General features: G+C 58.0%; 1 protein-coding gene across 1 annotated transcript in view; it reads left to right on the top strand.

Moving 5' to 3' along the window:
* The first annotated feature begins 5497 nt into the window (after window positions 1-5497).
* The window catches only part of LOC139247556 (zinc finger protein 91-like), a 100879-nt gene continuing 82098 nt past the window's right edge, over window positions 5498-24278 (top strand). The window contains exon 1 of the mRNA XM_070871662.1: window positions 5498-5703. Within this exon, the coding sequence (XP_070727763.1) occupies window positions 5694-5703 (10 nt within the window). The 5' untranslated portion in view covers window positions 5498-5693. The remainder of the gene's footprint in view (window positions 5704-24278) is intronic.

The raw sequence follows: 24278 nt of genomic DNA, 5'->3' as shown, positions 1-24278 counted from the left end.
TGAGATATTTGACGATTATTTGTGATATTTGAGATATTTGTGATATTTGACGATTATTTGACGATTACGTGATATTTGAGGATTATTTGAGGATAATTTTGATATTTGTGGATTATTTGAGGATTATTTGTTATATTTGAGGATTATTTGAGGATAATTCTGATATTTGAGGATTATTTGAACATAATTTTGATATTTGAGGATTATTTGATATTTGAGGATTATTTGGGACATTATTTGTGATATTTGAGAATTATTTGTGATATTTGAGGATTATTTCGGACATTATTTGAGATATTTGAGGATTATTTGGGACATTATTTGTGATATTTGAGAATTATTTGTGATATTTGAGGATTATTTGGGACATTATTTGAGATATTTAAGGATTATTTGTGATATTTGTAACATTATTTGTGATAATTGAGAATTATTTGTGATATTTGAGGATTATTTGTGATATTTGGGACATTATTTGTGATATTTGAGGATTATTTGAGATATTTAAGGATTATTTGTGATATTTGAGAATAATTTTGATATTTGAGGATTATTTGTGATATTTGAGGATTATTTGGGACATTATTTGAGATATTTAAGGATTGTGTGATATTTGAGAATTATTTGTGATATTTGAGAATTATTTGAGATATTTGAGGGTTATTTGTGATATTTGAGGATTATTTGGGACATTATGTGAGATATTTAAGGATTATTTGTGATATTTGAGGATTACTTGTTATTTGGGACATTATTTGTGATTGAGGATTATTTGGGACATTATTTGTGATAATTGAGGATTATATGGGGCATTATTTGATGATTATTTGGGACATTATTTGTGATATTTGAGGATTATTTGGGTCTATTTGTGATATTTGAGGATTATTTGTGATATTTGGGACATTATTTGAGATATTTGAGGATTATTTGGGACATTATTTGTGATATTTAAGGATTATTTGTGATATTTGGGACATTATTTGAGATATTTGAGGATTATTTGGGACATTATTTGTGATATTTGAAAATTATTTGAGACATTATTTGAGATATTTGAGGATTATTTGGGACATTATTTGTGATATTTGAGAATTATTTGGGACATTATTTGAGATATTTGAGGATTATTTGTGATATTTGAGGATTATTTGTGATATTTGAGGATTATTTGGGACATTATTTGTGATATTTGAGGATTATTTGTGATATTTGGGACATTATTTGGGACATTATTTGTGATATTTGGGACATTATTTGTGATGAGGATTATTTGGGACATTATTTGAGATAGTTAAGGATTATTTGTGATATTTGAGGATTATTTGTGATATTTGAGAATTATTTGTGATATTTGAGGATTATTTGGGACATTATTTGAGATATTTAAGGATTATTTGTGATATTTGGGACATTATTTGTGATATTTGGGACATTATTTGTGATATTTGAGGATTATTTGGGACATTATTTGTGATATTTGAGAATTATTTGTGATATTTGAGGATTATTTGTGATATTTGAGAATTATTTGTGATATTTGAGGATTATTTGGGACATTATTTGTGATATTTGAGGATTATTTGTGATATTTGAGGATTATTTGGGTCATTATTTGTGATATTTGAGGATTATTTGGGACATTATTTGGGATATTTGAGGATTATTTGGGACAGTATTTGAGATATTTGAGGATTATTTGTGATAATTGAGGATTATTTATGATATTTGAGGATTATTTGGGACATTATTTGAGATAATTGACGATTATTTGGGACATTATTTGAGATAATTGAGGATTATTTGGGACATTATTTGTGATATTTGAGGATTATTTGGGACATTATTTGTGATATTTGAGGATTATTTGTGATAATTGAGGATTAATTGTGATATTTGAGGATTATTTGGGACATTATTTTAGATAATTGAGGATTATTTGGGACATTATTTGTGATATTTGAGGATTATTTGGGACATTATTTGTGATATTTGAGGATTATTTGGGACATTATTTTTGATAATTGAGGATTATTTGGGACATTATTTGTGATATTTGAGGATTATTTGGGACAGTATTTGAGATATTTGAGGATTATTTGTGATAATTGAGGATTATTTGTGATATTTGAGGATTATTTGGGACATTATTTGAGATAATTTGAAGATTATTTGGGACATTATTTGTAATATTTGGGACATTATTTGTGATATTTGGGACATTATTTGTGATATTTGAGGATTATTTGAGATATTTGAGGATTATTTGGGACATTATTTGTGATATTTGAGTTATTATTTGGGACATTATTTGTAATATTTGGGACATTATTTGTGATATTTGGGACATTATTTGTGATATTTGAGGATTATTTGGGACATTATTTGTGATATTTGAGGATTATTTGGGACATTATTTGAGATATTTGAGGAGTATTTGGGACATTATTTGTGATATTTAAGGATTATTTGTGATATTTGGGACATTATTTGTGATATTTGGGACATTATTTGTGATATTTGAGGATTATTTGGGACATTATTTGTGATATTTGAGGATTATTTGGGACATTATTTGTGATATTTGGGACATTATTTGTGATATTTGAGGATTATTTGTGATATTTGGGACATTATTTGTGATATTTGAGGATTATTTGGGACATTATTTGTGATATTTGGGACATTATTTGTGATATTTGAGGATTATTTGTGATATTTGGGACATTATTTGTGATATTTGAGGATTATTTGGGACATTATTTGTGATATTTGAGTATTATTTGGGACATTATTTGTGATATTTGAGGATTATTTGGGACATTATTTGTGATATTTGATGATTATTTGGGACATTATTTGTGATATTTGGGACATTATTTGTGATATTTGAGGATTATTTGGGACATTATTTGTGATATTTGATGATTATTTGGGACATTATTTGTGATATTTGGGACATTATTTGTGATATTTGAGGATTATTTGGGACATTATTTGTGATATTTGATGATTATTTGGGACATTATTTGTGATATTTGGGACATTATTTGTGATATTTGAGGATTATTTGGGACATTATTTGTGATATTTGAGGATTATTTGGGTCATTATTTGTGATATTTGGGACATTATTTGTGATATTTGGGACATTATTTGTGATATTTGAGGATTATTTGGGACATTATTTGTGATATTTGGGACATTATTTGTGATATTTGAGGATTATTTGGGACATTATTTGTGATATTTGGGACATTATTTGTGATATTTGAGGATTATTTGAGGATTATTTGGGACATTATTTGTGATATTTGAGGATTATTTGGGACATTATTTGTGATATTTGAGGATTATTTGGGACATTATTTGTGATATTTGTGGATTATTTGAGGATTATGTGGGACATTATTTGGGACATTTGGGACATTATTTGTGATATTTGTGGATTATTTGTGATATTTGGGACATTATTTGTGATATTTGGGACATTATTTGTGATATTTGGGACATTATTTGAGATATTTGAGGATTATTTGTGATATTTGAGGATTATTTGGGACATTATTGTGATATTTGAGGATTATTTGTGATATTTGAGTATTATTTGGGACATTATTTGTGATATTTGAGGATTATTTGGGACATTATTTGTGATATTTGATGATTATTTGGGACATTATTTGTGATATTTGGGACATTATTTGTGATATTTGAGGATTATTTGGGACATTATTTGTGATATTTGAGGATTATTTGGGACATTATTTGTGATATTTGAGGATTATTTGGGACATTATTTGTGATATTTGGGACATTATTTGTGATATTTGAGGATTATTTGGGACATTATTTGTGATATTTGAGGATTATTTGGGACATTATTTGTGATATTTGAGGATTATTTGGGACATTATTTGTGATATTTGGGACATTATTTGTGATATTTGAGGATTATTTGGGACATTATTTGTGATATTTGAGGATTATTTGGGACATTATTTGTGATATTTGGGACATTATTTGTGATATTTGGGACATTATTTGTGATATTTGAGGATTATTTGGGACATTATTTGTGATATTTGGGACATTATTTGTGATATTTGTGATATTTGAGGATTATTTGGGACATTATTTGTGATATTTGAGGATTATTTGGGACATTATTTGTGATATTTGAGGATTATTTGGGACATTATTTGTGATATTTGAGGATTATTTGTGATATTTGGGACATTATTTGTGATATTTGAGGATTATTTGTGATATTTGAGATATTTGGGACATTATTTGTGATATTTGAGGATTATTTGGGACATTATTTGTGATATTTGAGGATTATTTGTGATATTTGGGACATTATTTGTGATATTTGAGGATTATTTGGGACATTATTTGTGATATTTGAGGATTATTTGTGATATTTGGGACATTATTTGTGATATTTGAGGATTATTTGTGATATTTGGGACATTATTTGTGATATTTGAGGATTATTTGGGACATTATTTGTGATATTTGAGGATTATTTGGGACATTATTTGTGATATTTGAGGATTATTTGTGATATTTGGGACATTATTTGTGATATTTGAGGATTATTTGTGATATTTGAGATATTTGGGACATTATTTGTGATATTTGAGGATTATTTGTGATATTTGAGATATTTGGGACATTATTTGTGATATTTGAGGATTATTTGTGATATTTGGGACATTATTTGTGATATTTGAGGATTATTTGTGATATTTGAGATATTTGGGACATTATTTGTGATATTTGGGACATTATTTGTGATATTTGAGGATTATTTGGGACATTATTTGTGATATTTGAGGATTATTTGTGATATTTGGGACATTATTTGTGATATTTGAGGATTATTTGTGATATTTGGGACATTATTTGTGATATTTGAGGATTATTTGGGACATTATTTGTGATATTTGAGGATTATTTGTGATATTTGGGACATTATTTGTGATATTTGAGGATTATTTGTGATATTTGAGGATTATTTGTGATATTTGGGACATTATTTGTGATATTTGGGACATTATTTGTGATATTTGAGGATTATTTGGGATATTATTTGAGATATTTGAGGATTATTTGGGATATTATTTGAGATATTTGAGGATTATTTGGGATATTTGGGACATTATTTGTGATATTTGAGGATTATTTGGGACATTATTTGTGATATTTGAGGATTATTTGTGATATTTGGGACATTATTTGTGATATTTGAGGATTATTTGTGATATTTGAGGATTATTTGTGATATTTGGGACATTATTTGTGATATTTGGGACATTATTTGTGATATTTGATGATTATTTGGGACATTATTTGTGATATTTGAGGATTATTTGGGATATTATTTGAGATATTTGAGGATTTGAGCTACTTTGTCCATTTTGATTGACATGTCGTTAAGCCCCGCCCCCTTTCCCCACCGGAAGTGGCTGCCACAAAGATGGCCGCCGGCGGCTGCGGCGTGGCCGCCCGCCTTTGCCGCCGAATATCTCGGTCTGGGCGGCCGCCGGGCTGCCGCTGAGCGCCGGAGCGGGGGCGGGCGGCGTCCCCGCATCTGTTCCACCGGGTCCGGCCTCTGCCGCTCCCTCGGGGCCCCCGCTAGCCGCCTTTCTCCGCCGTCTCCATCTTCAGCCAGCGAGGCCCACAACATGGCGGCGGGTGAGCTTCTTCTCCAACCAACACGCCGTCCCCTACCCACAACCCACCGCGCGCGCGCGCGCCTGCGCACTCGCGTCCCGGCCGGCGGGGCGGCTCACCGCGCAGGCGCGCGGCCATCTTGGTGCAGCGGCCGGGCGCGGAGAAGCGCACGTGCCGGCTGAAAGGCCCGGCCCCGCCATCTTGGTAAGGGAGCCGTCCCCGCCATCTTGTGTCGGCGGTGAACGCGGGGAGTGCGCCCGTCCGCCATTTTAGCTCAGGCAGGCGCCGCCATCTTGGGCAAGGAAGGCGGGTCACCCGTGCAGGCCGGCGGCGGGCGAAGCCGGCGGCCGCCATCTTGGTGAGGGTCAGGACCCTGGGAAGCGGGTTCGAATCCCACCAAAGCTTGGTGAAAAATTTAAATTGATTTAAATTAATTTAATAAATCTCAAATAAATATTGGGGAAAATTTACACCCTGAAAGTGCCTAACTGCCATTTAAAACTCCCAATTGGTCCAATTAATGTCCTTTAAGGAAAATAGCACCTACATTGAGATAGTGCCTGTCCCGACCACTGGACGTGTCAAAGCGCTTCACGGCCAAGGAAGTACTTTTGGCACGTGGTCGCCGTTGTAATGTGGGGAAGGCGACGGCTCAAATTGCGCACAGCAAGATCCCACACACAGCAATATGAAAATGTCCCAGATGTTGGCCGAGGGATAAATATTGGCCCCAGGACACCGGGGAGAACTCCCCCTCCCCCGCTCTTCTTCCAAATAGTGGCCCCGGGATCTTTTACATCCTCCCGAGAGGGCAGACAACACTCATCCCGATAGATGGCACCTCCGACAGTGCGGGGCTCCCTCAGTACTGCCCCTCCGACAGTGCGGCGCTCCCTCAGTACTGCCCCTCCGACAGTGCGGCGCTCCCTCAGTACTGCCCCTCCGACAGTGCGGGGCTCCCTCAGTACTGCCCCTCCGACAGTGCGGCGCTCCCTCAGTACTGCCCCTCCGACAGTACGGCACTCCCTCAGTACTGCCCCTCCGACAGTGCGGCAGTCCCTCAGTACTGCCCCTCCGACAGTGCGGCGCTCCCTCAGTACTGCCCCTCCGACAGTGCGGGGCTCCCTCAGTACTGCCCCTCCGACAGTGCAGCACTCCCTCAGTACTGCCCCTCCGACAGTGCGGGGCTCCCTCAGTACTGCCCCTCCGACAGTGCAGCACTCCCTCAGTACTGCCCCTCCGACAGTGCGGGGCTCCCTCAGTACTGCCCCTCCGACAGTGCGGGGCTCCCTCAGTACTGCCCCTCCGACAGTGCAGCACTCCCTCAGTACTGCCCCTCCGACAGTGCGGCACTCCCTCAGTACTGCCCCTCCGACAGTGCGGGGCTCCCTCAGTACTGCCCCTCCGACAGTGCAGTACGGGGCTCCCTCAGTACTGCCCCTCCGACAGTGCGGCACTCCCTCAGTACTGCCCCTCCGACAGTGCAGTACGGCACTCCCTCAGTACTGCCCCTCCGACAGTGCGGCACTCCCTCAGTACTGCCCCTCCGACAGTGCAGTACGGCACTCCCTCAGTACTGCCTCTCCGACAGTGCGGGGCTCCCTCAGTACTGCCCCTCCGACAGTGCGGCACTCCCTCAGTACTGCCCCTCCGACAGTGCGGCAGTCCCTCAGTACTGCCCCTCCGACAGTGCGGGGCTCCCTCAGTACTGCCCCTCCGACAGTACGGCGCTACCTCAGTACTGCCCCTCCGACAGTGCGGCCCTCCCTCAGTACTGCCCCTCCGACAGTGCGGCACTCCCTCAGTACTGCCTCTCCGACAGTGCGGCGCTCCCTCAGTACTGCCCCTCCGACAGTGCGGCGCTCCCTCAGTACTGCCCCTCCGACAGTGCGGCACTCCCTCAGTACTGCCACTCCGACAGTGCGGCGCTCCCTCAGTACTGCCCCTCCGACAGTGCGGCACTCCCTCAGTACTGCCCCTCCGACAGTGCAGCACTCCCTCAGTACTGCCCCTCCGACAGCGCAGTGCGGCGCTCCCTCAGTACTGCCCCTCCGACAGTGCGGCGCTCCCTCAGTACTGCCCCTCCGACAGTACGGCGCTCCCTCAGTACTGCCCCTCCGACAGTACGGCCCTCCCTCAGTACTGCCCCTCCGACAGTGCGGCGCTCCCTCAGTACTGCCCCTCCGACAGTGCGGGGCTCCCTCAGTACTGCCCCTCCGACATTGCAGCACTCCCTCAGTACTGCCCCTCCAACAGTGCGGCACTCCCTCAGTACCGCCCCTCCAACAGTGCGGCACTCCCTCAGTACTGCCCCTCCAACAGTGCGGCACTCCCTCAGTACTGCCCCTCCGACAGTGCGGCACTCCCTCAGTACTGCCCCTCAGACAGTGCAGTACGGCGCTCCCTCAGTACTGCCCCTCCGACAGCGCAGTGCCGCGCTCCCTCAGTACTGCCCCTCCGACAGTGCGGCGCTCCCTCAGTACTGCCCCTCCGACAGTGCGGCACTCCCTCAGTACTGCCCCTCCGACAGTACGGCGCTCCCTCAGTACTTCCCCTCCGACAGTACGGCGCTCCCTCAGTACTGCCCCTCCGACAGTGCGGCACTCCCTCAGTACTGCCCCTCCGACAGTGCGGCGCTCCCTCAGTACTGCCCCTCCGACAGTACGGCGCTCCCTCAGTACTGCCCCTCCGACAGTACGGCGCTCCCTCAGTACTTCCCCTCCGACAGTACGCCGCTCCCTCAGTACTGCCCCTCCGACAGTACGGCGCTCCCTCAATACTTCCCCTCCGACAGTACGGCACTCCCTCAGTACTGCCCCTCAGCAGTAGGGCGCCCCCTCAGTACTGACCCTCCGACAGTGCGGCGCTCCCTCAGTACTGCCCCTCCGACAGTGCGGGGCTCCCTCAGTACTGCCCCTCCGACAGTACGGCACTCCCTCAGTACTGCCCCTCCGACAGTGCGGGGCTCCCTCAGTACTGCCCCTCCAACAGTGCGGCGCTCCCTCAGTACTGCCCCTCCGACAGTACGGCACTCCCTCAGTACTGCCCCTCCGACAGTGCGGGGCTCCCTCAGTACTGCCCCTCCGACAGTGCGGCGCTCCCTCAGTACTGCCCCTCCGACAGTGCGGGGCTCCCTCAGTACTGCCCCTCCGACAGTGCGGCGCTCCCTCAGTACTGCCCCTCCGACAGTGCGGCCCTCCCTCAGTACTGCCCCTCCGACAGTGCGGCACTCCCTCAGTACTGCCCCTCCGACAGTGCGGCGCTCCCTCAGTACTGCCCCTCCGACAGTGCAGCACTCCCTCAGTACTGCCCCTCCGACAGCGCAGTGCGGCGCTCCCTCAGTACTGCCCCTCCGACATGCGGCGCTCCCTCAGTACTGCCCCTCCGACAGTACGGCGCTCCCTCAGTACTGCCCCTCCGACAGTACGGCCCTCCCTCAGTACTGCCCCTCCGACAGTACGGCGCTCCCTCAGTACTGCCCCTCCGACAGTGCGGCACTCCCTCAGTACTGCCCCTCCGACAGTGCAGCACTCCCTCAGTACTGCCCCTCCGACAGTGCAGCACTCCCTCAGTACTGCCCCTCCGACAGTGCAGTACGGGGCTCCCTCAGTACTGCCCCTCCGACAGTGCGGGGCTCCCTCAGTACTGCCCCTCAGCAGTAGGGCGCCCCCTCAGTACTGCCCCTCCGACATTGCAGCACTCCCTCAGTACTGCCCCTCCAACAGTGCGGCACTCCCTCAGTACCGCCCCTCCGACAGTGCGGCACTCCCTCAGTACTGCCCCTCCGACAGTGCGGCACTCCCTCAGTACTGCCCCTCCAACAGTGCGGCACTCCCTCAGTACTGCCCCTCCGACAGTGCGGCACTCCCTCAGTACTGCCCCTCCGACAGAGCGGCACTCCCTCAGTACTGCCCCTCCGACAGTGCGGCACTCCCTCAGTACTGCCCCTCCGACAGTGCAGTACGGCACTCCCTCAGTACTGCCCCTCCGACAGTGCGGCGCTCCCTCAGTACTGCCCCTCCGACAGTGCGGCACTCCCTCAGTACTGCCCCTCCGACAGTGCGGCACTCCCTCAGTACTGCCCCTCCGACAGTACGGCACTCCCTCAGTACTGCCCCTCCGACAGTGCGGCGCTCCCTCAGTACTGCCCCTCCGACAGTGCAGCACTCCCTCAGTACTGCCCCTCCGACAGCGCAGTGCCGCACTCCCTCAGTACTGCCCCTCCGACAGTGCGGCGCTCCCTCAGTACTGCCCCTCCGACAGTACGGCGCTCCCTCAGTACTGCCCCTCCGACAGTACGGCGCTCCCTCAGTACTTCCCCTCAGACAGTACGGCACTCCCTCAGTACTGCCCCTCCGACAGTGCGGCACTCCCTCAGTACTGCCCCTCCGACAGTGCAGTACGGCACTCCCTCAGTACTGCCCCTCTGACAGTGCGGCGCTCCCTCAGTACTGCCCCTCCGACAGTGTGGCACTCCCTCAGTACTGCCCCTCCGACAGTGCAGCACTCCCTCAGTACTGCCCCTCCGACAGTGTGGGGCTCCCTCAGTACTGCCCCTCCGACAGTGCGGCGCTCCCTCAGTACTGCCCCTCCGACAGTGCGGGGCTCCCTCAGTACTGCCCCTCCGACAGTGCGGCACTCCCTCAGTACTGCCCCTCCGACAGTGCAGTACGGGGCTCCCTCAGTACTGCCCCTCCGACAGTGCGTGGCTCCCGCAGTACTGCCCCTCCGACAGCGCAGTACGGCACTCCCTCAGTACTGCCCCTCCGACAGTGCAGCACTCCCTCAGTACTGCCCCTCCGACAGTGCGGCGCTCCCTCAGTACTGCCCCTCCGACAGTGCGGCGCTCCCTCAGTACTGCCCCTCCGACAGCGCAGTACGGGGCTCCCTCAGTACTGCCCCTCCGACAGTGCAGTACGGGGCTCCCTCAGTACTGCCCCTCCGACAGTGCGGCACTCCCTCAGTACTGCCCCTTCGACAGTGCGGCACTCCCTCAGTACTGCCCCTCCGACAGTGCGGCACTCCCTCAGTACTGCCCCTTCGACAGTGCGGCACTCCCTCAGTACTGCCCCTCCGACAGTGCGGCACTCCCTCAGTACTGCCCCTCCGACAGTGCGGCGCTCCCTCAGTACTGCCCCTCCGACAGTGTGGCACTCCCTCAGTACTGCCCCTCCGACAGTGCAGCACTCCCTCAGTACTGCCCCTCCGACAGTGTGGGGCTCCCTCAGTACTGCCCCTCCGACAGTGCGGCACTCCCTCAGTACTGCCCCTCCGACAGTGCGGGGCTCCCTCAGTACTGCCCCTCCGACAGTGCGTGGCTCCCGCAGTACTGCCCCTCCGACAGCGCAGTACGGGGCTCCCTCAGTACTGCCCCTCCGACAGTGCAGCACTCCCTCAGTACTGCCCCTCCGACAGTGCGGCGCTCCCTCAGTACTGCCCCTCCGACAGTACGGCGCTCCCTCAGTACTGCCCCTCCGACAGTACGGCGCTCCCTCAGTACTTCCCCTCCGACAGTACGGCGCTCCCTCAGTACTGCCCCTCCGACAGTACGGGGCTCCCTCAGTACTTCCCCTCCGACAGTACGGCGCTCCCTCAGTACTGCCCCTCCGACAGTACGGCGCTCCCTCAGTACTGCCCCTCCGACAGTACGGCGCTCCCTCAATACTTCCCCTCCGACAGTACGGCACTCCCTCAGTACTGCCCCTCAGCAGTAGGGCGCCCCCTCAGTACTGACCCTCCGACAGTGCGGCGCTCCCTCAGTACTGCCCCTCCAACAGTGCGGCGCTCCCTCAGTACTGACCCTCCGACAGTGCGGGGCTCCCTCAGTACTGCCCCTCCGACAGTGCGGCGCTCCCTCAGTACTGCCCCTCCGACAGTGCGGCCCTCCCTCAGTACTGCCCCTCCGACAGTGCGGCACTCCCTCAGTACTGCCTCTCCGACAGTGCGGCGCTCCCTCAGTACTGCCCCTCCGACAGTGCGGCGCTCCCTCAGTACTGCCCCTCCGAAAGTGCGGCACTCCCTCAGTACTGCCACTCCGACAGTGCGGCGCTCCCTCAGTACTGCCCCTCCGACAGTGCGGCACTCCCTCAGTACTGCCCCTCCGACAGTGCAGCACTCCCTCAGTACTGCCCCTCCGACAGCGCAGTGCGGCGCTCCCTCAGTACTGCCCCTCCGACATGCGGCGCTCCCTCAGTACTGCCCCTCCGACAGTACGGCGCTCCCTCAGTACTGCCCCTCCGACAGTACGGCCCTCCCTCAGTACTGCCCCTCCGACAGTACGGCGCTCCCTCAGTACTGCCCCTCCGACAGTGCGGCACTCCCTCAGTACTGCCCCTCCGACAGTGCAGCACTCCCTCAGTACTGCCCCTCCGACAGTGCAGCACTCCCTCAGTACTGCCCCTCCGACAGTGCAGTACGGGGCTCCCTCAGTACTGCCCCTCCGACAGTGCGGGGCTCCCTCAGTACTGCCCCTCAGCAGTAGGGCGCCCCCTCAGTACTGCCCCTCCGACATTGCAGCACTCCCTCAGTACTGCCCCTCCAACAGTGCGGCACTCCCTCAGTACCGCCCCTCCGACAGTGCGGCACTCCCTCAGTCCTGCCCCTCCGACAGTGCGGCACTCCCTCAGTACTGCCCCTCCAACAGTGCGGCACTCCCTCAGTACTGCCCCTCCGACAGTGCGGCACTCCCTCAGTACTGCCCCTCCGACAGAGCGGCACTCCCTCAGTACTGCCCCTCCGACAGTGCGGCACTCCCTCAGTACTGCCCCTCCGACAGTGCAGTACGGCACTCCCTCAGTACTGCCCCTCCGACAGTGCGGCGCTCCCTCAGTACTGCCCCTCCGACAGTGCGGCGCTCCCTCAGTACTGCCCCTCCGACAGTGCAGCACTCCCTCAGTACTGCCCCTCCGACAGCGCAGTGCCGCACTCCCTCAGTACAGCCCCACCGACAGTGCGGCGCTCCCTCAGTGCTGCCCCTCCGACAGTACGGCGCTCCCTCAGTACTGCCCCTCCAACAGTGCGGCGCTCCCTCAGTATTGCCCCTCCGACAGTGCGGCTCTCCCTCAGTACTGCCCCTCCGACAGTGCGGCTCTCCCTCAGTACTGCCCCTCCGACAGTGCAGTACGGCATTCCCTCAGTACTGCCCCTCCGACAGTGCAGTACGGCACTCCCTCAGTACAGCCCCACCGACAGTGCGGCGCTCCCTCAGTACTGCCCCTCCGACAGTACGGCGCTCCCTCAGTACTGCCCCTCCGACAGTGCGGCGCTCCCTCAGTACTGCCCCTCCGACAGTGCGGGGCTCCCTCAGTACTGCCCCTCCGACAGTGCGGCGTTCCCTCAGTACTGCCCCTCCGACAGTGCGGCGTTCCCTCAGTACTGCCCCTCCGACAGTGCGGCGCTCCCTCAGTACTGCCCCTCCGACAGTGCGGGGCTCCCTCAGTACTGCCCCTCCGACAGTGCGGGGCTCCCTCAGTACTGCCCCTCCGACAGTGCAGTACGGGGCTCCCTCAGTACTGCCCCTCCGACAGTGCGGCGCTCCCTCAGTACTGCCCCTCCGACAATGCGGGGCTCCCTCAGTACTGCCCCTCCGACAGTGCGGGGCTCCCTCAGTACTGCCCCTCCGACAGTGCGGCGCTCCCTCAGTACTGCCCCTCCGACATTGCGGCGCTCCCTCAGTACTGCCCCTCCGACAGTGCGGCGCTCCCTCAGTACTGCCCCTCCGACAGTGCGGCACTCCCTCAGTACTGCCCCTCCGACAGTGCGGCGCTCCCTCAGTACTGCCCCTCCGACAGTGCGGCACTCCCTCAGTACTGCCCCTCCGACAGTGCGGCGCTCCCTCAGTACCGCCCCTCCGACAGTGCGGCGCTCCCTCAGTACTGCCCCTCCGACAGTGCAGCACTCCCTCAGTCCTGTCCCTCCGACAGCGCAGTACGGCACTCCCTCAGTACTGCCCCTCCGACAGTGCGGCGCTCCCTCAGTACTGCCCCTCCGACAGTGCGGCGCTCCCTCAGTACTGCCCCTCCGACAGTGCGGGGCTCCCTCAGTACTGCCCCTCCGACAGTACGGCGCTCCCTCAGTACTGTCCCTCCGACAGTCCGGCGCCCCCTCAGTACTGCCCCTCCGACAGTACGGCGCTCCCTCAGTACTGCCCCTCCGACAGTGCGGCGCTCCCTCAGTATTGCCCCTCCGACAGTGCGGCACTCCCTCAGTACTGCCCCTCCGACAGTGCGGCACTCCCTCAGTACTGCCCCTCCGACAGTGCGTCGTTCCCTCAGTACTGCCCCTCCGGCAGTGCGGGGCTCCCTCAGTACTGCCCCTCCGACAGTGCGGCACTCCCTCAGTACTGCCCCTCCGACAGTGCGGGGCTCCCTCAGTACTGCCCCTCCGACAGTGCAGTACGGGGCTCCCTCAGTACTGCCCCTCCGACAGTGCGGCGCTCCCTCAGTACTGCCCCTCCGACAATGCGGGGCTCCCTCAGTACTGCCCCTCCGACAGTGCGGGGCTCCCTCAGTACTGCCCCTCCGACAGTGCGGGGCTCCCTCAGTACTGCCCCTCCGACAGTGCGGCGCCCCCTCAGTACCGCCCCTCCGACAGTGCGGGGCTCCCTCAGTACTGCCCCTCCGACAGTGCGGGGCTCCCTCAGTACTGCCCCTCCGACAGCGCAGTACGGGGCTCCCTCAGTACTGCCCCTCCGACAGTGCGGGGCTCCCTCAGTACTGCCCCTCCGACAGTGCGGCACTCCCTCAGTACTGCCCCTCCGACAGTGCGGGGCTCCCTCAGTACTGCCCCTCAGCAGTAGGGCGCCCCCTCAGTACTGCCCCTCCAACATTGCGGCACTCCCTCAGTACTGCCCCTCCGACAGTGCGAGGCACCCTCAGTACCGCACCTCCGACAGTGCGGCACTCCCTCAGTACTGCCCCTCCGACAGTGCGGCACTCCCTGAGTACTGCCCCTCCGACAGTGCGGCACTCCCTCAGTACTGCCCCTCCGACAGTGCGGCACTCCCTCAGTACTGCCCCTCCGACAGTGCGGCACTCCCTCAGTACTGCCCCTCCGACAGTGCGGCGCCCCCTCAGTAGTGCCCCTCCGACAGTGCGGCACTCCCTCAGTACTGCCCCTCCGACAGTGCGGCGCTCCCTCAGTACTGCCCCTCCGACAGTGCGGCACTCCCTCAGTACTGCCCCTCCGACAGTGCGGCACTCCCTCAGTCCTGCCCCTCCGACAGTGCGGCTCTCCCTCAGTACTGCCCCTCCGACAGTGCGGCGCTCCCTCAGTACTGCCCCTCCGACAGTGCAGCACTCCCTCAGTACTGCCCCTCCGACAGTGCGGCGCTCCCTCAGTACTGCCCCTCCGACAGTGCGGCACTCCCTCAGTTCTGCCCCTCCGACAGTACGGCGCCCCCTCAGTAGTGCCCCTCCGACAGTGCGGGGCTCCCTCAGTACTGCCCCTCCGACAGTACGGCGTTCCCTCAGTACTGCCCCTCCGACAGTGCGGCACTCCCTCAGTACTGCCCCTCCGACAGTGCGGCACTCCCTCAGTACTCTCCCTCCAACAGCGCAGTACGGCACTCCCTCAGTACTGCCCCTCCGACAGTGCGGCGCTCCCTCAGCAATGCCCCTCCGACAGTGCGTCGCTCCCTCAGTACTGCCCCTCCGACAGTGCGGCGCTCCCTCAGTACTGCCCCTGCGACAGTGCGGCACTCCCTCAGTACTGCCCCTGCGACAGTGCGGCACTCCCTCAGTACTGCCCCTCCGACAGTGCGGCGCTCCCTCAGTACTGCCCCTCCGACAGTGCGGCGCTCCCTCAGTACTGCCCCCCCGACAGTACGGCGCTCCCTCAGTACTGCCCCTCCGACAGTACGGCACTCCCTCAGTACTTCCCCTCCGACAGTGCGGCGCCCCCTCAGTACTGCCCCTCCGACAGTGCGGGGCTCCCTCAGTACCGCCCCTCCGACAGTGCGGGGCTCCCTCAGTACTGCCCCTCCGACAGCGCAGTACGGCACTCCCTCAGTACTGCCCCTCCGACAGTGCGGCGGTCCCTCAGTACTGCCCCACCGACAGTGCGGCACTCCCTCAGTACTGCCCCTCCGACAGTACGGCGCTCCCTCAGTACTGCCCCTCCGACAGTGCGGCGCTCCCTCAGTACTGCCCCTCCGACAGTGCGGCTCTCCCTCAGCACTGCCCCTCCGACAGTGCGGCGCTCCCTCAGTATTGCCCCTCCGACAGTGCGGCGCTCCCTCAGTACTGCCCCTCCGACAGTGCGGGGCTCCCTCAGTACTGCCCCTCCGACAGTGCGGGGCTCCCTCAGTACTGCCCCTCCGACAGTGCGGGGCTCCCTCAGTACTGCCCCTCCGACAGTGCGGGGCTCCCTCAGTACTGCCCCTCCGACAGTGCAGTACGGGGCTCCCTCAGTACTGCCCCTCCGACAGTGCAGTACGGGGCTCCCTCAGTACTGCCCCTCCGACAGTGCGGCACTCCCTCAGTACTGCCCCTCCGACAGTGCGGAGCTCCCTCAGTACTGCCCCTCCGACAGTGCGGGGCTCCCTCAGTACTGCCCCTCCGACAGTGCGGGGCTCCCTCAGTACTGCCCCTCCGACAGTGCGGCGCCCCCTCAGTACCGCCCCTCCGACAGTGCGGGGCTCCCTCAGTACTGCCCCTCCGACAGTGCGGCACCCCCTCAGTACTGCCCCTCCGACAGTGCAGGGCTCCCCCAGTATTGCCCCTCCAACAGTGCGGGGCTCCCTCAGTACTGCCCCTCCGACAGTGCGGGGCTCTCTCAGTTCCGCCCCTCCGACCGTGCGGCGCCCCCTCAGTACTGCCCCTCCGACAGTACGGCACTCCCTCAGTATTGCCCCTGCGACAGTGCGGCACTCCCTCAGTACTGCCCCTCCGACAGTGCGGCACTCCCTCAGTACTGCCCCTCCGACAGTGCGGCACTCCCTCAGTACTGCCCCTCCGACAGTGCGGCACTCCCTCAGTACTGCCCCTCCGACAGTGCGGGGCTCCCTCAGTACTGCCCCTCCGACAGTGCGGGGCTCCCTCAGTACTGCCCCACCGACAGTACGGGGCTCCCTCAGTACTGCCCCTCCGACAGTGCGGCACTCCCTCAGTACTGCCCCTCCGACAGTGCGGGGCTCCCTCAGTACTGTCCCTCCGACAGTGCGGGGCTCCCTCAGTACTGTCCCTCCGACAGTGCGGCGCTCCCTCAGTACTGCCCCTCCGACAGTGCGGGGCTCCCTCAGTACTGCCCCTCCGACAGTGCGGGGCTCCCTCAGTACTGTCCCTCCGACAGTGCGGCGCTCCCTCAGTACTGCCCCTCCGACAGTGCAGTACGGAGCTCCCTCAGTACTGCCCCTCCGACAGTGCGGCGCCCCCTCAGTACCGCCCCTCCGACAGTGCGGGGCTCCCTCAGTACCGCCCCTCCGACAGTGCGGCGCTCCCTCAGTACTGCCCCTCCGACAGTGCGGCGCTCCCTCAGTACTGCCCCTCCGACAGTACGGCGCTCCCTCAGTACTGCCCCTCCGACAGTGCGGCGCTCCCTCAGTACTGCCCCTCCGACAGTGCGGCGCTCCCTCAGTACTGCCCCTCCGACAGTACGGCACTCCCTCAGTACTGCCCCTCCGACAGTGCGGCACTCCCTCAGTACTGCCCCTCCGACAATGCGGCGCCCCCTCAGTACTGCCCCTCCGACAGTGCGGGGCTCCCTCAGTATTGCACCTCCGACAGTGCGGGGCTCCCTCAGTATTGCCCCTCCGACAGTGCGGCACTCCCTCAGTACTGCCCCTCCGACAGTGCGGGGCTCCCTCAGTACTGCCCCTCCGACAGTGCGGGGCTCCCTCAGTACTGCCCCTCCGACAGTGCGGGGCTCCCTCAGTACTGCCCCTCAGCAGTGGGGCGCCCCCTCAGTACTGCCCCTCCGACAGTGCGGCACTCCCTCAGTACTGCCGCTCCGACAGTGCGGCACTCCCTCAGTACTGCCCCGCCGACAGTGCGGCACTCCCTCAGTACTGCCCCTCCGACAGTGCGGCACTCCCTCAGTACTGCCCCTCCGACAGTGCGGCACTCCCTCAGTACTGGCCCTCCGACAGTGCGGCACTCCCTCAGTACTGCCCCTCCGACAGTGCGGGGCTCCCTCAGTACTGCCCCTCTGACAGTGCGGGTCTCCCTCAGTACTGCCCCTCCGACAGTGCGGGGCTCCCTCAGTACTGCCCCTCCGACAGTGCGGCGCTCCCTCAGTACTGCCCCTCCGACAGTACGGCGCTCCCTCAGTACTGCCCCTCCGACAGTGCGGCACTCCCTCAGTACTGCCCCTCCGACAGTGCGGCACTCCCTCAGCACTGTCCCTGCAACAGCGCAGTACGGCACTCCATCAGTACTGCCCCTCCGACAGTGCGGCGCTCCCTCAGTACTGCCCCTCCGACTGTGCGGGGCTCCCTCAGTACTGCCCTTCCGACAGTGCGGCACTCCCTCAGTACTGCCCCTCCGACAGTGCGGGGCTCCCTCAGTACTGCCCCTCCGACAGTGCGGGGCTCCCTCAGTACCGCCCCTCCGACAGTGCGGGGCTCCCTCAGTACTGCCCCTCCGACAGCGCAGTACGGCACTCCCTCAGTACTGCCCCTCCAACAGTGCGGCGCTCCCTCAGTACTGCCCCTCCGACAGTACGGCGCTCCCTCAGTACTGCCCCTCCGACAGTGCGGCGCTCCCTCAGTACTGCCCCTCCGACAGTGCGGCGCTCCCTCAGTACTGCCCCTCCGACAGTACGGCACTCCCTCAGTACTGCCCCTCCGACAGTGCGGCACTCCCTCAGTACTGCCCCTCCGACAATGCGGCGCCCCCTCAGTACTGCCCCTCCGACAGTGCGGGGCTCCCTCAGTATTGCACCTCCGACAGTGCGGGGCTCCCTCAGTATTGCCCCTCCGACAGTGCGGCACTCCCTCAGTACTGCCCCTCCGACAGTGCGGGGCTCCCTCAGTACTGCCCCTCCGACAGTGCGGGGCTCCCTCAGTACTGCCCCTCCGACAGTGCGGGGCTCCCTCAGTACTGCCCCTCAGCAGTGGGGCGCCCCCTCAGTACTGCCCCTCCGACAGTGCGGCACTCCCTCAGTACTGCCGCTCCGACAGTGCGGCACTCCCTCAGTACTGCCCCGCCGACAGTGCGGCACTCCCTCAGTACTGCCCCTCCGACAGTGCGGCACTCCCTCAGTACTGCCCCTCCGACAGTGCGGTGCTCCCTCAGTACTGCCCCTCCGACAGTGCGGCACTCCCTCAGTACTGCCCCTCCGACAGTGCGGGGCTCCCTCAGTACTGCCCCTCTGACAGTGCGGGTCTCCCTCAGTACTGCCCCTCCGACAGTGCGGGGCTCCCTCAGTACTGCCCCTCCGACAGTGCGGCGCTCCCTCAGTACTGCCCCTCCGACAGTACGGCGCTCCCTCAGTACTGCCCCTCCGACAGTGCGGCACTCCCTCAGTACTGCCCCTCCGACAGTGCGGCACTCCCTCAGTACTGCCCCTCCGACAGTGCGGGGCTCCCTCAGTACCGCCCCTCCGACAGTGCGGGGCTCCCTCAGTACTGCCCCTCCGACAGCGCAGTACGGCACTCCCTCAGTACTGCCCCTCCAACAGTGCGGGGCTCCCTCAGTACTGCCCCTCCGACAGTGCGGCGCTCCCTCAGTACTGCCCCTCCGACAGTGCGGCACTCCCTCAGTACTGTCCCTCCGACAGCGCAGTACGGCACTCCCTCAGTACTGCCCCTCAGCAGTACGGCGCTCCCTCAGTACTGCCCCTCCGACAGTGCGGCGCTCCCTCAGTACTGCCCCTCCGACAGTGCGGCACTCCCTCAGTACTGTCCCTCCAACAGCGCAGTACGGCACTCCCTCAGTACTGCCCCTCCGACAGTGCGGCGCTCCCTCAGTACTGCCCCTCCGACAGTGCAGCACTCCCTCAGAACAGCCCCTCCGACAGTGCGGCACTCCCTCAGTACTGCCCCTCCGACAGTGCAGCACTCCCTCAGAACAGCCCCTCCGACAGTGCGGCACTCCCTCAGTACTGCCCCTCCGACAGTGCGGGGCTCCCTCAGTACTGCCCCTCAGCAGTAGGGCGCCCCCTCAGTACTGCCCCTCCGACATTGCGGCACTCCCTCAGTACTGCCCCTCCGACAGTGCGAGGCTCCCTCAGTACCGCCCCTCCGACAGTGCAGCACTCCCTCAGTACTGCCCCTCCGACAGTGCGGCACTCCCTCAGTACTGCCCCTCCGACAGTGCGGCACTCCCTCAGTACTGCCCCTCCGACAGTGCGGCACTCCCTCAGTACTGCCCCTTCGACAGTGCGGCACTCCCTCAGTACTGCCCCTCCGACAGTGCGGGGCTCCCTCAGTAGTGCCCATCCGACAGTGCGGGGCTCCCTCAGTACTGCCCCTCCGACAGTGCGGGGCTCCCTCAATACTGCCCCTCCGACAGTACGGCGCTCCCTCAGTACTGCCCCTCCGACAGTGCGGCACTCCCTCAGTACTGCCCCTCCGACAGCGCAGTACGGCACTCCCTCAGTACTGCCCCTCCGACAGTGCGGCACTCCCTCAGTACGGCCCCTCCGACAGTGCGGCACTCCCTCAGTACTGGCCCTTCAACAGTGCGGCACTCCCTCAGTACTGCCCCTCCGACAGTGCGGCGCCCCCTCAGTACTGCCCCTCCGACAGTGCGGGGCTCCCTCAGTAGTGCACCTCCGACAGTGCGGGGCTCCCTCAGTACTGCCCCTTCGACAGTGCGGGGCTCCCTCAATACTGCCCCTCCGACAGTACGGCGCTCCCTCAGTACTGCCCCTCCGACAGTGCGGCTCTCCCTCAGTACTGCCCCTCCGACAGTGCGGGGCTCCCTCAATACTGCCCCTCCGACAGTACGGCGCTCCCTCAGTACTGCCCCTCCGACAGTGCGGCTCTCCCTCAGTACTGCCCCTCCGACAGTGCGGCACTCCCTCAGTACTGTCCCTCCAACAGCGCAGTACGGCACTCCCTCAGTACTGACCCTCCGACAGTGCGGCGCTCCCTCAGTAATGCCCCTCCGACAGTGCGGCGCTCCCTCAGTACTGCCCCTCCGACAGTGCGGCCCTCCCTCAGTACTGCCCCTCCGACAGTGCGGCACTCCCTCAGTACTGCCTCTCCGACAGTGCAGCGCTCCCTCAGTACTGCCCCTCCGACAGTGCGGCGCTCCCTCAGTACTGCCCCTCCGACAGTGCGGCGCTCCCTCAGGACAGCCCCTCCGACAGTGCGGCGCTCCCTCAGTACCGCCCCTCCGACAGTGCAGCACTCCCTCAGTCCTGTCCCTCCGACAGCGCAGTACGGCACTCCCTCAGTTCTGCCCCTCCGACAGTGCGGCACTCCCTCAGTACTGCCCCTCCGACAGTGCGGCACTCCCTCAGTACTGCCCCTCCGACAGTGCGGGGCTCCCTCAGTACAGCCCCTCCGACAGTGCGGCGCTCCTTCAGTACTGCCCCTCCGACAGTGCGGGGCTCCCTCAGTACTGCCCCTCCGACAGTACGGCACTCCCTCAGTATTGCCCCTCCGACAGTGCGGCACTCCCTCAGTACTGCCCCTCCGACAGTGCGGCACTCCCTCAGTACTGCCCCTCCGACAGTGCGGCACTCCCTCAGTACTCTCCCTCCAACAGCGCAGTACGGCACTCCCTCAGTACTGCCCCTCCGACAGTGCGGCGCTCCCTCAGCAATGCCCCTCCGACAGTGCGTCGCTCCCTCAGTACTGCCCCTCCGACAGTGCGGCCCTCCCTCAGTACTGCCCCTGCGACAGTGCAGCACTCCCTCAGTACTGCCCCTCCGACACTGCGGCACTCCCTCAGTACTGCCCCTCCGACACTGCGGCACTCCCTCAGTACTGCCCCTCCGACAGTGCGGGGCTCCCTCAGTACTGCCCCTCCGACAGTGCGGCGCTCCCTCAGTACTGCCCCTCCGACAGTACGGCGCTCCCTCAGTACTGACCCTCCGACAGTGCGGCGCTCCCTCAGTAATGCCCCTCCGACAGTGCGGCGCTCCCTCAGTACTGCCCCTCCGACAGTGCGGCCCTCCCTCAGTACTGCCCCTCCGACAGTGCGGCACTCCCTCAGTACTGCCTCTCCGACAGTGCAGCGCTCCCTCAGTACTGCCCCTCCGACAGTGCGGCACTCCCTCAGTACTGCCTCTCCGACAGTGCAGCGCTCCCTCAGTACTGCCTCTCCGACAGTGCGGCACTCCCTCAGTACTGCCCCTCCGACAGTGCGGCGCTCCCTCAGTACTGCCCCTCCGACAGTGCAGCGCTCCCTCAGGACAGCCCCTCCGACAGTGCGGCGCTCCCTCAGTACTGCCCCTCCGACAGTGCGGCGCTCCCTCAGTACTGCCCCTCCGACAGTGCAGCGCTCCCTCAGTACTGCCCCTCCGACAGTGCGGCGCTCCCTCAGTACTGCCCCTCCGACAGTGCAGCGCTCCCTCAGGACAGCCCCTCCGACAGTGCGGCGCTCCCTCAGTACCGCCCCTCCGACAGTGCAGCACTCCCTCAGTCCTGTCCCTCCGACAGCGCAGTACGGCGCTCCCTCAGTACTGCCCCTCCGACAGTGCGGCGCTCCCTCAGTACTGCCCCTCCGACAGTGCGGCACTCCCTCAGTACTGCCCCTCCGACAGTACGGCACTCCCTCAGTACTGCCCCTCCGACAGTACGGCACTCCCTCAGTACTGCCCCTCCGACAGTACGGCACTCCCTCAGTACTGCCCCTCCGACAGTACGGCCCTCCCTCAGTACTGCCCCTCCGACAGTACGGCACTCCCTCAGTACTGCCCCTCCGACAGTGCAGCGCTCCCTCAGTACTGCCCCTCCGACAGTACGGCACTCCCTCAGTACTGCCCCTCCGACAGTACGGCGCTCCCTCAGTACTGCCCCTCCGACAGTACGGCACTCCCTCAGTACTTCCCCTCCGACAGTACGGCACTCCCTCAGTACTGCCCCTCCGACAGTACGGCGCTCCCTCAGTACTGCCCCTCCGACAGTACGGCACTCCCTCAGTACTTCCCCTCCGACAGTGCGGCGCCCCCTCAGTACTGCCCCTCCGACAGTGCGGTGCTCCCTCAGTACTGCCCCTCCGACAGTGCGGGGCTCCCTCAGTACTGCCCCTCCGACAGCGCAGTACGGCACTCCCTCAGTACAGCCCCTCCGACAGTGCGGCGCTCCCTCAGTCCTGCCCCTCCGACAGTGCGGCGCTCCCTCAGTACTGCCCCTCCGACAGTGCGGCGGTCCCTCAGTACTGCCCCACCGACAGTGCGGCACTCCCTCAGTACTGCCCCTCCGACAGTGCGGCGCTCCCTCAGTACTGCCCCTCCGACAGTACGGCGCTCCCTCAGTACTGCCCCTCCGACAGTGCGGCGCTCCCTCAGTACTGCCCCTCCGACAGTGCGGCGCTCCCTCAGTACTGCCCCTCCGACAGTGCGGGGCTCCCTCAGTACTGCCCCTCCGACAGTGCGGCTCTCCCTCAGTACTGCCCCTCCGACAGTGCGGCACTCCCTCAGTACAGCCCCTCCGACAGTGCGGCGCTCCCTCAGTCCTGCCCCTCCGACAGTGCGGCGCTCCCTCAGTACTGCCCCTCCGACAGTGCGGCGGTCCCTCAGTACGGCCCCACCGACAGTGCGGCACTCCCTCAGTCCTGCCCCTCCGACAGTGCGGCGGTCCCTCAGTACCGCCCCTCCGACAGTATGGCGCTCCCTCAGTACTGCCCCTCCGACAGTGCGGCGCTCCCTCAGTACTGCCCCTCCGACAGTGCGGCGCTCCCTCAGTACTGCCCCTCCGACAGTGCGGCACTCCCTCAGTACTGCCCCTCCGACAGTGCGGGGCTCCCTCAGTACTGCCCCTCCGACAGTGCGGGGCTCCCTCAGTACTGCCCCTCCGACAGTGCGGGGCTCCCTCAGTATTGCCCCTCCGACAGTGCGGGGCTCCTTCAGTACTGCCCCTCCGACAGTACGGCGCTCCCTCAGTACTGCCCCTCCGACAGTGCGGCGCTCCCTCAGTATTGCCCCTCCGACAGTGCAGTACTGCCCCTCCGACAGTGCGGGGCTCCCTCAGTATTGCCCCTCCGACAGTGCGGCGGTCCCTCAGTACCGCCCCTCCGACAGTACGGCGCTCCCTCAGTACTGCCCCTCCGACAGTGCGGCGCTCCCTCAGTACTGCCCCTCCGACAGTGCGGCGCTCCCTCAGTACTGCCCCTCCGACAATGCGGCGCTCCCTCAGTACTGCCCCTCCGACAGTGCGGCACTCCCTCAGTACTGCCCCTCCGACAGTGCGGCGCTCCCTCAGTACTGCCCCTCCGACAGTGCGGGGCTCCCTCAATACTGCCCCTCCGACAGTACGGCGCTCCCTCAGTACTGCCCCTCCGACAGTGCGGCTCTCCCTCAGTACTGCCCCTCCGACAGTGCGGCACTCCCTCAGTACTGTCCCTCCAACAGCGCAGTACGGCACTCCCTCAGTACTGACCCTCCGACAGTGCGGCGCTCCCTCAGTAATGCCCCTCCGACAGTGCGGCGCTCCCTCAGTACTGCCCCTCCGACAGTGCGGCCCTCCCTCAGTACTGCCCCTCCGA

The sequence above is a fragment of the Pristiophorus japonicus genome, unplaced genomic scaffold, assembly GCF_044704955.1.
Source record: "Pristiophorus japonicus isolate sPriJap1 unplaced genomic scaffold, sPriJap1.hap1 HAP1_SCAFFOLD_272, whole genome shotgun sequence".
NCBI lineage: Eukaryota > Metazoa > Chordata > Chondrichthyes > Pristiophoridae > Pristiophorus > Pristiophorus japonicus.
The sequence above is the reverse complement of the archived record's forward strand: the minus strand, read 5'-3'. Positions and strand labels throughout refer to the sequence as shown.